The sequence below is a fragment of the Fringilla coelebs genome (assembly GCF_963513975.1).
Source record: "Fringilla coelebs genome assembly, chromosome: 15".
Taxonomy (NCBI): domain Eukaryota; kingdom Metazoa; phylum Chordata; class Aves; order Passeriformes; family Fringillidae; genus Fringilla; species Fringilla coelebs.
The window spans coordinates 12,511,844-12,524,207 of NC_140041.1; the positions used below are offsets into that span (position 1 = coordinate 12,511,844).

The 12,364-nt window shown below is 51.6% G+C and overlaps 1 protein-coding gene across 1 annotated transcript in view; it reads right to left on the bottom strand.

The window, feature by feature from the left end:
- Window positions 1-1,251: 1,251 nt before the first annotated feature.
- Window positions 1,252-12,364, bottom strand: part of PDGFRB (platelet derived growth factor receptor beta) — a 31,634-nt gene continuing 20,521 nt past the window's right edge. Inside the window, exons 15-23 of the mRNA XM_084216101.1 lie at window positions 12,052-12,205; window positions 11,069-11,235; window positions 10,718-10,836; window positions 9,504-9,626; window positions 8,013-8,124; window positions 7,630-7,729; window positions 7,414-7,519; window positions 6,710-6,942; window positions 1,252-6,207 (exon numbers count right to left, since the gene is read on the bottom strand). Of these exons, the coding sequence (XP_084072227.1) occupies window positions 6,057-6,207; window positions 6,710-6,942; window positions 7,414-7,519; window positions 7,630-7,729; window positions 8,013-8,124; window positions 9,504-9,626; window positions 10,718-10,836; window positions 11,069-11,235; window positions 12,052-12,205 (1,265 nt within the window). The 3' untranslated portion in view covers window positions 1,252-6,056. The remainder of the gene's footprint in view (window positions 6,208-6,709; window positions 6,943-7,413; window positions 7,520-7,629; window positions 7,730-8,012; window positions 8,125-9,503; window positions 9,627-10,717; window positions 10,837-11,068; window positions 11,236-12,051; window positions 12,206-12,364) is intronic.

Consider the following 12,364-nt stretch of genomic DNA (forward strand, 5'->3'; position numbering starts at 1 on the left):
AAAAATGCCCTGACTGAACCATGCCAGGTGACTCAGAGCATATCAGGGGAGAATCAGCCTGAGCTGGTCAGGGAGACTGCAAACCTCCACTCTGGAAAAATTAGCAAAGGCAGCAACCCAGGAAAGGCAGGAACCCAGGAAAGGCTGGAAAGGGGAGCCTTGCTGGAAATTTGCCCTGCTTGCTGCTGCACTCCATGCCTTGGACCTCTGGGTACACAGGGAGCTTCCAGGAGCTGAGGGAGGCACAACTGTTTCCAGTGGGGGCTTCATCATGAACCCAGAAAACAGAGTCAAGGCTGATATGTTTTAACCAAAAACCCCTCTTTGCAGCAACCTTGGGCTTTCCAAGCATGTGGCTCAGAGAAGGTGCAAACATCTCTGCTCTGCAGCTTGAGATGGAGTTTGGAGGAGCAGTTAACATTTCAGCTAGAGAGGAGAAAACTTTGGGCAAGACTCCCAGGTGCCTGTCTCATGGCTGGGGGACCTCAGTGCCTCTGAGAGGTGACTGGGGAAAGGTGATAGGAGCAGAGAGCACGTGGATCTGAGGGAGTGGTGGTGTGGGGAGCCAGGATTTTGGAATTGCAGATTTTGAGGCTATCAGCAAACTCCTCATGCTAGAGGGAAGGGAGGAGAGCTGGGCATGGGGAGCCCAGTGTGGCTCCTGCTGGTGCCCTGCCCTATTGCTGTCTCCAGGCCCTCCCACTGCCCTGAGCTATTAAACCAGGTGGGAAAATCAGTGCTGTGGTATCAGCCACTGTTCAGTTTGCCATTTCTGCTGCATCCCCACCCTGGTCTGAGCACAGACCCAGCAATGCTCCAAGGAGCCAAGCCCTTAGCTGGGACAGCTGGCCCAAACCCCAGCCAGTGGGGATACACACAGGAACAACTCCTGGTATCCTTCCCTCCACCCACACGACCCACAAGCTGCACAGTCACCAGAGATGGGGCAGATCCTGCCCCTTTTCCTTACCCTGTCTCTGGGCTCAGCTGCTCCTTGCAGTGCTGCTCCCTGCCTGGCTCCCAGCTTGGCTTTCCCTAAGCACTGGGGTCATGCACAGAGTATTAACGTGCTTAGCCTCCAGCCACCACAGGGGTAAGCTGCACTGCCAGCCCCATCTGAGTGGGAGCAACCAAAAGCAGGCAAATAAAGGAAGAGATGGGACTTTGCAAAATGAAAAACACCTTTATTTTTAAACTCTTTCTTTAAAAATGTATTTGTAAAAGTTTACAGCATAAAAATAGTATCTCATGGCTATAAATGTGGCATCGTACAAATCCTACAAATACAACTGTAAACCTAGAAAAGTGTTAACTCTTTGGTACCTTTGTCTGAACTCTGTTTTTCCCTTTGCCCTCGTACTGATTTTGACAGAGAGCATGGAGATAGGTGCTGCTGCTGTACAGAAAGGCTGCAGAGGAGCAGTGTGGTGCCAGCAAGCCAGCACAGCAGATGGGGAGAGGGCACACTTTGGGCAAGGTTTGCAGTTCTGGTGCAATCAGTCCATGAAGGAGGAAAGAAGAGGAACGATGGGACAAGCTGCCTGCCCTGCCTTCTCCCATCCCAGGCAAGAGTCATCTCTCCAAAGTGCTGCTGGAGCAGCTCCCCTGCTTTTGCCAAAGCCAACCAGATCCACCTTGGCACTGCCCAGAGGTCTCCAGGTGAAACATGGGAATCATGCTGGCCTATGAAAACTTATTCTTAGCAATATCTGGCCTGCTTTGGGCACGTCCTGCAGATGACATAGTGCCTCCACTGTTGCACTCAGCATGCAGGCAGGGCTGGCATCTGCTGCAGGAATGACCTGTGTGGCCCTGGGGCTGTCCAGGGCTCAGGGAGCACCTGCAGCTGCCTTGGCTGCTCTCTGCCTGGCTACCACCCAAGGCAAAGCATGCCAAAAGGTTCCTGAGGGCCACCAAAGGGCAACCTCTGTGCTCTCCAAGTGGGAGCACAGCCAGGCTGCATCCAGGCTCCCTGATCATCCTGGAACCTGGGCCAGGCACTGAGCCCAGCCAGGGCTCCTCCTTGCACTCGTGTGTTGGAACAGGGGCTTTGTCTCCTTAGCACTCTGTGAAATCCCCTTCTCCAGATCTGCCAGCTCTGCACAGACCTTGGGCTTCCTCACAGGCAAACCCTGAGTGCTCAGTGCCCTGCATTTGTGGTGCTGTCTCCCCAGAGCCCTGAATGGGAAGAAAGAGAAGAGCTGCTTCTCACTTCTGGCTGACTTCCCCTGGCTGCACATCTGCACTGCACTTCTGCCCCATCCCCGTGGGACCCTGTCACAGTCCCCTTGGCAGGTGAACAGAGACAATTTAGTTACAAGTAAAGTCCACTGTGCTCTAGATTTCACACAACACAAACAAACACTAAACGTGACACTCGCGCCTAAGGAAATAACGCACTCAAACTGAGAAGGACAAAAGATTAAAACCTGTGCACACATCAGTCTGAGGAACACCTTGATGTGGAAAGAGACACCAGAGTGCTGCATTAGTTTCTGGGATATACATATGAAATAGTGACTGGCAGTAGGATTATGCATATACTGGTTCTGATAACAATGTAACAGCTGTAGAATAAAATATAATCTACAAATAAAAAGATATTGCACTAGAGATGGGCCCAAGCTGTGGCACGTGTTCCTTCATGGGGGGCTCAGTTTGGGTCCACCTCTAAAAACAAAAACACACCCAAACTAACTGATTATCAAAACAGAAAACCCAGTGGGACCAGTTCCCTTCAGAGTCCCACCGGAGAAATTATGGCTACAAAACTGATGGGCCCAGAACAGGCAAACTTTTCTCCTGGCCCTCACCTGGCAGGCCATGCAGGGACTGGAGCAGAGAGAGAGGGAGTGTGGGATCTGTCATTCCCAGCTCTGCCAAGCCCTCTCTTGGAGGGATGCTTAGCAAAATATGTTGGCTTTGTCCAGCTGCCAGCTTGTCCCTGGCTGAGAAGGTCTGGTCACTGCAACTCGCTAAAGGTGCTGTGAAAGGTTGAGTAAGGACAGGAAAATACCACAAAGTGCAAGACTCAGCCCTTGAAATCACGGGGCCAAGGGCAAGTATTTGGTCATATTCCTCTGGAGTGCAGAATGGTACCATTTTGCAAAGTCTGGTGTACCTACTTTAAGAAGGAATAGGGAGGTGGGGGAGCATCCTATCAGCAGCCAGAGCAGACTTTGATGCAAATAAAAATTGCAATTGATCTAGAAATAGGACAAAATGCAATAGGCATTCGAATGTAGCTAATGCCCAGCTAATAGGATAGGATACCTGAGTTCCCCCAGCAGGGAGATCTCCCCTGTCAGGACTGTGCAAACTATTTGATAGTGGGAAATTAGTAATTTAATTAGCAATTAAATCTGTACAATATGAAGTTTAGAACAGCATTTTTGAAATAAGCAAATGGCCAAAGGAAAAGTGAGAAAGTGTTAATCAATGGGGTAAATCTTTGGGCTGGAGGGAGGTAGTAAAAGTAGCTCTCTCAGATTGTTCTGGTTGCTAGAAGTATCTAATATTTTTATTAGTCAGTCCAGCCCAAAAATAACAGTTTGTTAACAAAATTTGCTGATGACCCAATGTCTGGAACAGCAGGGAGTAGCTTGGTTAGAAATGCTGGAAGTGTAGAAAGACGTAGGTGCCTAGATTGGTCAGAGGATGACTCCAAGCTCTCAGTATGTCGTGGCTGGGAAAAAGCCAATATTATCCAAAGCTACACCAGGCAAGTTGAGACCAGCACAGGCCAGAACTGTTAATGCCCTGTGTGAGCTCTAGGTCTGACCTCACCTGGAGTACTGGGTACTTCTGGTCACCTTGGGTAGAGAAGGACGAATTAAAAATGGAGCTGGTGCAGACAGAGGCTGCTGGGATAATCTGATGTGCCATCCTATGGGCTCAAGTTGCAGTGACACAGATCCTACCAAGCACCTTACATGTTAAAAAGAAAATCAAGTGATTTGACCCAAAGGATCTCATAAATTACTGCTTTTCTGCAGTGAGGGTTATTTAATGGACTGTGGCCATAGGAGATGGCTCCTTCATTACAAGCAGGAGGAACAGAGGATGGAAAAACAGTTGTCATTCACAGTATGTTTCCTATGGATGGTGGGGAATCTGACCACATAGGCTGAAAATATCCTCTGCTGGCTGCCAATAAAAGTGCTATTTCTTATGTTCACATTTTACCAAGGACATCAGCCCACAAAACACCTACTCCTCCTTTAGCTGCATAAATGGAAGAACTGGAATGGTTGAAAACTTTAAACAGAAGCTGTTCTGCTGGGGATTTCTGACAGAAGTTCCATATTTTGAAACAAAAATTAAATTCTCAGTGGCTCTGAGGTGGCAGAAGCCCAGCAAGATGCTGACTGAATTTCTGATTTTGTAAACCTGCCTGTGCAGCTCCTGTAGGATGCACAGAGAGATGTGCATGAGTAGGGCAATGAAGAGTTAATGGGAGCAGGGGACATGCAGAGCTCTGTGTGAAGTGAAACTCATTTCAGAGAAAAACCTGCAGGCTTCTGTGGTGTTAGACCTGTGGTTTTGGGGGTCCAGCTTTCATCTCTGCAGAGGTGGGGTTCCCAACTGATTTCCAAAGCCTGGTGCTCCTCCTGCTTTGGGTCTGCTCATTCAGTGCCAGCTGAGAGCACAAGAAGCCCCTGACCCATCTGTGAGAAGTGGGGAAGGAGGGCAGAAGCAGGGGGAAGGTCAGGGCCCGTTTAGTTTTCAAAACACACTCCAAGAGAGACGAATCCTCCCCAATTTCTCTTGCCCTGCTTGGCTCCCTGTGACATTTCACAGCCCTGGCAGGTTGCAAGGGGCTCTGCCTGACCCCAGAAGGTGGCAGGGCATGAGACACAGTTCAGCTGTGACCAAGGAGCTTCCCAGCCTCTCTCTCTCCCTTTCTTTGGAGCTATCCCTGGGTTGGTGTTCTGGTATCCTTATTTCTGCCCATAATCTTGCTGTGACTCAGGAGGGAACAGTGAGCCCTCCCATCCTGAAAAAGGGTGTTTGGGTGAACAGTTTATCAAAGATGAGCCTTTGCTTCCCAAAGATAAGGCACAAGGATTCTGCAGCTGGCGTGGTTATATGATTTCCCAGCAGATGAGCTGGGTGTAGTGGCAGTAGATTAATGAATAACCATATTGCTTCCTTATACTGGCCCTGGCTAGTGGATTAATATATTTGTTCCCTTTAAATCTTCAATGGAGAATAATTAGCTTAGTGTCCACAGAGACAAGACGAACAACAGTGACTGCCCTCTTTGCTTCTATAACCAAGTCACTGGGAGGGCATTTGGAGCTCCTGGCATGTCCCTGGGGCTCCTGGTGCCACACTGGGCACAAAAGGGTGTGACAGCCTCCAGGTGGATGCAGAGCTGTGCCCCAGAGCTGTGAACACCTGTAGTGCTTGTGATGCTCTATCCACCACGGAAGCACTGCCAAGAGAGGAAAATGGTAATTCTGTACCTCCCAGACACTGGCTGGCCTCTTCAGGACTTGACTGTGCTTGGAGGAGAGTCCAATGTTCACCTGGAGGTTGGTGTTGAAGGTTCTCTACATCCCAGCAATGGGCTCCAGGTGGATGATCTGTCCCAGTGGCATTTCACAGAACCACGGTGGGGCCGGTGCTGAGACCATCAGAGAAGTGCTGGTGCAGAGGAGACAAAACTCTGTGCCATGGAGGAAAGAGGCTGGAGTGTCATCTTAGCAATGCAGAAAGGGGCCTCTCGTGGAGATCCAACCACGTCTTCCACTTGAAAAGGTGTTGGTCTGTGAGATGTCTCCCTCCTGCAGTGGTTTGATCACTGAGGAGGATGTGGCAGTGATCTAGAGGGTGTCTGGCACTGAGCCACCTCTTTTTAAGGGGGAAGGGGATGACAATGGGGAGAAGTCTGTAATTCCCCACCCAGCACTGGGAGACAGGAGGGAAGGAGGAATGCTGGGACAGGAGGGGATGTCCTGATGTACAAGCACAAGCATGGCTCTCTGTGACATCTGGGTCAGCCCCCTCAGCTGGCCTCTCCATAAGGAGATGCAAAGTCAGCCCAGCTCTGACTACAGGAAACTCTCCTCCACCTCTTGGTGTCCTGTGGTTGGCTCCTGGCAGCCTGGCTGTGGGTCAGATTCCTGCTCCTCATCCTGCTGGAGGCCTAGAGGGCTGTCACAGGATATTGTAGATGATGTATTGGCCTCGTTCAGCATAGAGCTGAAAGGAGACAAGAGGGAGAGAGAAATGAGTGTCTTGTCCCAGGTCTGTGGGTGGGAGAGGATTCCCAGAAACTGAGAAGTGTGTTCCCAGCAGCCCCACTCTATCTGAGCAGCTTCCCCCACTGGAACAGACCATACCAGGAGGGTCTATCCAGCCTTCAAACACAACACATGGCTGGTTGGGTTCTACAGAATGAGGTTCCCTGCCTGCTCCCCTCCCTGTGAGTGGGGTAGCTTGTCCTCAGCTGTGCTGGCTGATGTGCAGGGATGTGACATTGTGCCCTATCTTAGCACATGTCCCAGCTCCTCTGGCTCATCTCCATCCTTGTGGGCTCATGCAGGTTACAGCACCTCAGATGGGGTGACAGTGCCCTCCTTCTCTCCCAGTATACCCACCCCTAGCCTGTGCCTCAACAGAGCATCCCCATTTTCTCCTGAGGTCCCCATTTCAGATTTGGACAGCTGGGGGAAAGGACAACACTCAGAAGCAATGTTTTTACCTGGCCCTGCTGATGGAGGCCTCCTGGGGGAGGTCAGAGCTGCCCTCAGGTTTGGGGTCGGGAAGGGGGATGATGTAGTCGTTCTCTCCGCCGTGCACGGCTGTGTAGAGGATGTGGCTGCCGGGGGCGCTGGCAGCCAGGCGGGCGCTGTTCAGCACGGGAACCGCGGGTCTGGTGCGCACCACCGCGGGGTGGTCACTCTGCATGAACTCCTCGTCCACCTGCTGGTACCTCTGCTCCCACAGGAGGCAACCAAAGAAAGGGAGAGGCCTTGTGAGTGGGCAGAATGCACTCGTGTTGGGCTTCCTCTTCCTGCCTGCCAGGTTTTCCTAGAGGGGCTGGCATCTTCTAGCTGGGTTCAGCTGCCCTTACTCCAACAAAGATAAACCATGGACCTTTCCTAAGGGAGAGATCAGTGGCACAACTTCCCAGCTCCAAAATACCACACGGCTGGAGGCAGGATTTTGATCTCCTGCCAGTTCTGAGTTCTGCAGTTGCTGAGTTACCAGCTGCCTGTCTGGTGATGCAGTTGTCTCAGCAATGCCCCTGGGATGCCCAAACCACCTTCACTGGCTGCTCCAACTAATGCAGCCTTGGTCATAGCAAAATCCTCTGGCCCTGCAGCACTCCAAAGCCTGACTGAGGGCCCTCACCAAGGCACTGACCCTCTTCTGTCCCTCCAGCACAGGGTCCTTTGGACATACCTTCCTGTAGCAATCCACCAGGAGGTTTCCCATAAGCACCACCAGCTGTGAGAAGGATGGCCTGATCTCAAACTTCTCCTCCCAACACTTCTGCATGATGCTGTAGCTGCCAAGAGGGAAGGGAGAGCACTGAGTTGGCAGGTGAGGAAAACAGGTAGAAATGCTTCTGTGGCATGTAGAGCACACCCAGGAGAAACACACGTTGACAGCACTTACATCTCATCAGAGGCATGGGTGGGTTTGGACATCCGATAGCCACGTTTGATGGCGTTGTAGAACTGCTCATTCATGGGCAGCTCAGGGTATGGAGTCCCTCCTGGGGGTAAAGGGAGAGCAGGAATTAGACTGCAGGATTGCCTGCCACCCTCCAGACAACATGCATTTCACACCACGGTTTTCTTATTTCTTTACCTTTCTTGTTTCATTTCCCTTCCAAATGCAATGTGAGCATGGGGAAGAAGGAGACAGGGAATGAAGTGCTACTCTGACTGGTAAAGCAGGGACTTGGGGGTTAGAAATGCATTTTTATTGTTTTAGAAGGGATCCTGCTAACATGTTATCAGAACTACAGACAACCCCATGATCTCCAGGGAACTCACCTAGAGTGAATATCTCCCAAAGAAGAATCCCAAAAGACCACACATCACTCAGGGTAGTGTAGAGGTTGTTGAAGATGCTCTCTGGAGCCATCCACTTAAGGGGCAAGAAGGTCTAAGAGAGAATAAAAAATGAAATAAGAAGAGAGTCAGCTGTATCCACAGCACTTGTTTCAACAGATCAGAGCCTGACACCCAAATTACAATCAAAGAAAAGGCTTCAGATCTGCCTGTGAGTGCAACACATCTGTTGACATCTGCTGTCAGTCAGTTCTGGGAGAGACCAGTTGCTCTTTGTGCAGAACAGACCCAGCAGGCAGGAGGAAAGAATGGATGTGCTGTGTCCATTTCCATCACAGCCTGCCATGATGAATGCACACATGTCACAGTGTGTGTTCTCTGTTCCCTCGCTCTTGAGAGGCCACTGACTTGCACAACCTGACCAAAGACTTTGGAAACCTGAGACCAGGCTGGAGGAGGCTAAGGGATGACCAGAAAAGAGCCAAAGGATACATCCAGCTTATTTTCTGTTCTTACTCATGCAGAGTAGTAAAACCGAAAGCCTCACTTGGCCGGCTTGGAGGCAGCACTGGCTGCTGCTCCTGGGATTTGCTTGCACAATGAATACCAAAATAATCTCCAGGAAGGATTGCAAAGGGGCTCAGTTTCATTTCCCATTTTGGACAGGAAACCAGCTATGTCAAGGCTGGACTGAAAACCCCAACCCCTCTGGGGGAGGGTCCCCCTGACCAAGCTCTGAGTACCTGTTTGACAGCACATGGGAGAAAGCATGAGAGAACTTTGCAGAACTTTGCAGATTAGATAAAGATTGGGGTTTAAGGCACCTGTCTCCATTCTCAGCCTCAGTTTCTCTAACATGGCCTGCTTTGCTTGAGATTGGAGATTCACAAATGCCTCAGGGCTGGAGTGGATAGGTTGTTGTTAAAATCACAGGGAAATGCTTTCTGGCAAAGCTCAATTACAGCCTTATCCTCCCCTGCGCTGAAAGATTGGAGACATCTCTCTGGAAAGTAGCTGCTTGCAAGAAGACACTTCTTCTTAACTTGTGGTCTAGTGGTTAGAGCAGAATCCTGTGAATCTCTTCCCAGAGTGGTCAGTGAGTCACTACAGCCCTACCGAGCTTCCTAACCTTGCCCTCCTCCTGCCTGAGGCTCAGGACCACACTCAGTGCTGGCAGGATGCAGCACTGCTGCTGTGATCAGGACAGCGTACAGGGGACAATCCTGAGTTTTGCTACGTCAGGTTCTTCTGTAAAGAGCCAGGAGATGTGGGCAAGCAATTCTGCTACTTCACAGCGTGCAGAGCAAACAAAGTGAAGGATGGTTGGCTGTTGACACCATCTCCTGAGAGTCCTGCCCTGTCACCACCTCTGGGCACAGTGGTGGGCAGGTGGCTCACAAGGGGACTATGTAGGGGGTGCCAGGCCCAGAGCCTTGGGAAGAAGGAGCTTGCAAGGCTCACACTGGTACTCACACTGCCTTTGGAGATATAGTTGGAATCCCTCATGATGTCCCTCGCCAGGCCAAAGTCACAGATCTTCACCAGCTTCCCCTCACAGATGAGGACATTCCTGGCAGCCAGGTCACGGTGCACACACTGCAGCGGGGACACAGAGCACTGTCACTGTGAGGAGCCTTCACACAGCCTGAGAACACAGCCCAGCTCCAGCACCAGCCCACTCCTGGGGCTGCAGGAGTCACCTCATGCCATTTCAGGTGTCTCCTCCGCCCCTAGGGACAATCATGGCACCACCACTAGCAGACCTGCCACATTTTTGCTGTTTGCCTGGACTGCTTCCTCTGTGACAGCATCAGCCACACAGACCCAGCAGGGGGAACCTGACCAACCCAGCAGAGAGGGGATTGCCAGGGCCAGACCCAGTGAGGGGACTTGGTGGGCTGGGAGGAGGGGGTGTCCCCACCTCTGTTTGGACAACCCAACCCAGCAGCCTGAACACATCAGAGTTGCACCAGCCTGGCTTGTGCCTCCTAGTCTGCCAGCATGTTGGATGTTTTCTGCATGAGCAGCCCTGACATTTGCAGTGGGAGCACTGACCATGCAATTTTAGGGATCAGACTGTCTGGCTGGGGGCACAGAGCCAGGAATTTCTCTCTGCATTGATGCCATTGACTCCTTCTGTTAGCCCTGCCCTGTGTGATGCTTTGCACAATCCAGCTGTACTACTGCCTGCCCTGGGCTAAGCCAGACCTTAGGAAACCCCGGAGCCTAGTCCTCCACGGTGGCTTAATTTCCACTGAACAAGCACTTCTGATGAGTCCTGGGGTGCTCAGAGCATGCAGTGCAATAAGGATGTCTAGGAAGAGTAGCTGCTGTGCTGCAGAGTGCCTCATGCTTTAGCTCTTTGCAGGCTGTTTGGTGATCCCAGTAAACAGGGATGATATAACACCCCAGCTGTGCTGAACACTGCTCAGGAGGAGCACAGAGTCAGGGAATTTGAGGTCTGAAGCTCAGTGTGAGCCAGTTAGCTGTCACATGCCAATACAGTCATGCTGATCTCCAGGACTGTGTTTCCAAAGGGAAGTGGTCAGCAGCTCTTCAATTGCACAGCCACTTATCCCACAAGGAGTTTGGCACAGACAGAGGGACAGTGGGAGGAAGCTGACCACAGGACATGGCAGAAAACACACTGCTGGCCACCACCACTACAGACCAGCCAGCATACATACATTTTTGGAAGCCAGGAACTCCATCCCATTGGCCACCTGGAAGCTGAAGCCCACCAAGTCCATGTAGCTGAGGAGTGGAGACTCATTTATCAGCGTCACCCGGTCGGTCCTTTCAGGAGCTGGAGGGCAAGCAGAGATGGATGTTGGTGTTACCCAGCACACTGGTGAGCCTCCCAGTAGTGGAAGGACACACTGGGGAATGCTCTGCCTCCAGAAACAACAGCTGGGAGCTCTCATTGTGAGGACATCTAGCACTGCTTCTGGACAAGTCCCAGAAGTGACCTTAGCAAGCAAAGGCATCCAGCGCCCAAAGCACAAGCACCTCTCCTCCTGCTGTGGCCAGGCTGTTACCTGAGGGGGAGTAGCTGTCCAGCTCATAGGGGGTGCCATAGTTAGAGGACTCGATGTCAGCATACTTGACTTCACCCTTCATGTCAGACATGGGCACATAGTCCAGGGAGTCATCCTTGCTCATGTCCATGTATCCCCCGTCACTCTCGACAGACATGGAGAGGTGGCTGTGGGGGGAAGCAAAGAGGCTGCTCAGGTCCAGAGGAGAGGAGGGGACATGAGAGCTGGGGGCAATGATCTGTGAGTCTGAAATTCCCAAACCCTCATCCCCAGCACAGAAATGTCCCACACAGCTGGCAAAGAAGCCCTGCATCATGGATGAAGTCTGCAAATGGCATAGTGCTTAGGAAGAGCTCAGCTGCCTTCAGGCAGAAAGGGCAGGGGGGAGCTGTAACACTGCTCTATTTTGCTATTGTTTTGGCCTGTTGGAAGGAAATGCTGCTTTCTAACTTCCCAGGGGAACATTTCTCTGTGCTGCCGTGTGTCTGCATCCCTTACAGCTGGCAACCAGATAAAGGACCATTTCCCTTTCCTTGTGACACCTCTTGTGCAATTGCCCTCCTTGTAACACTTCTCCCTTAGGCTCAGTAGCAACTCAACCTGCCCTGGAAATGCAGAGCTGAGATCTCCAGTGGTTAAGACATGCTGGAAAACCCTGTGTCTCTGTACTCAGTGCATGGCTATGGTTATGCAAATAAAGTTAATGATGCCAGGAAATATTCCCAGCTGGCATGTGTGCTAGCAAACTCAGGCTCCAGTTTGCTAACTCCTCGCTGTCAGGAGCTGCTTGGGGGTCACTGGTCGGCACATGGGCTGGTCTAACAAGGTAACAGAGGAGCCAGCTGCGTCCCAGTGCTGGGCCAGCGTTTATTTCACTGCTCTGGAGAAATGCAGGATCCTTTCTGAGAGTACCAGCCTCCCTCCCTGATGGGACTAGGAGGGGGCAGGCAGCAGGGAGGAGGAGAGAGCGGCTTTCCCGGTACCTGTGCACGTGTTCCTCCTTGGGGGTGTTCCCGTAGAGCTCCGCCTCTCGCCGTGCCTTGTCCCCGCAGGCCTGCAGGAAGGTGTGCTTGTTGCGGTGCAGGTAATCCACCAGGTCCCCGTAGCGGCAGTACTCGGTGATGATGTAGATGGGTCCTGGTGGGACACAACACCTGCATCAGCCCTGCCTTGGCCACCGTGGCCGTGGATTTCACTGCACAAGGATATTACCAGACAGGATGTTTAGGCAGGGCCAAAGGGAAAAGCCACCTTTCTGGTACTCAGCATTTTTTGGCATTTGAAATTTGTGTTTGT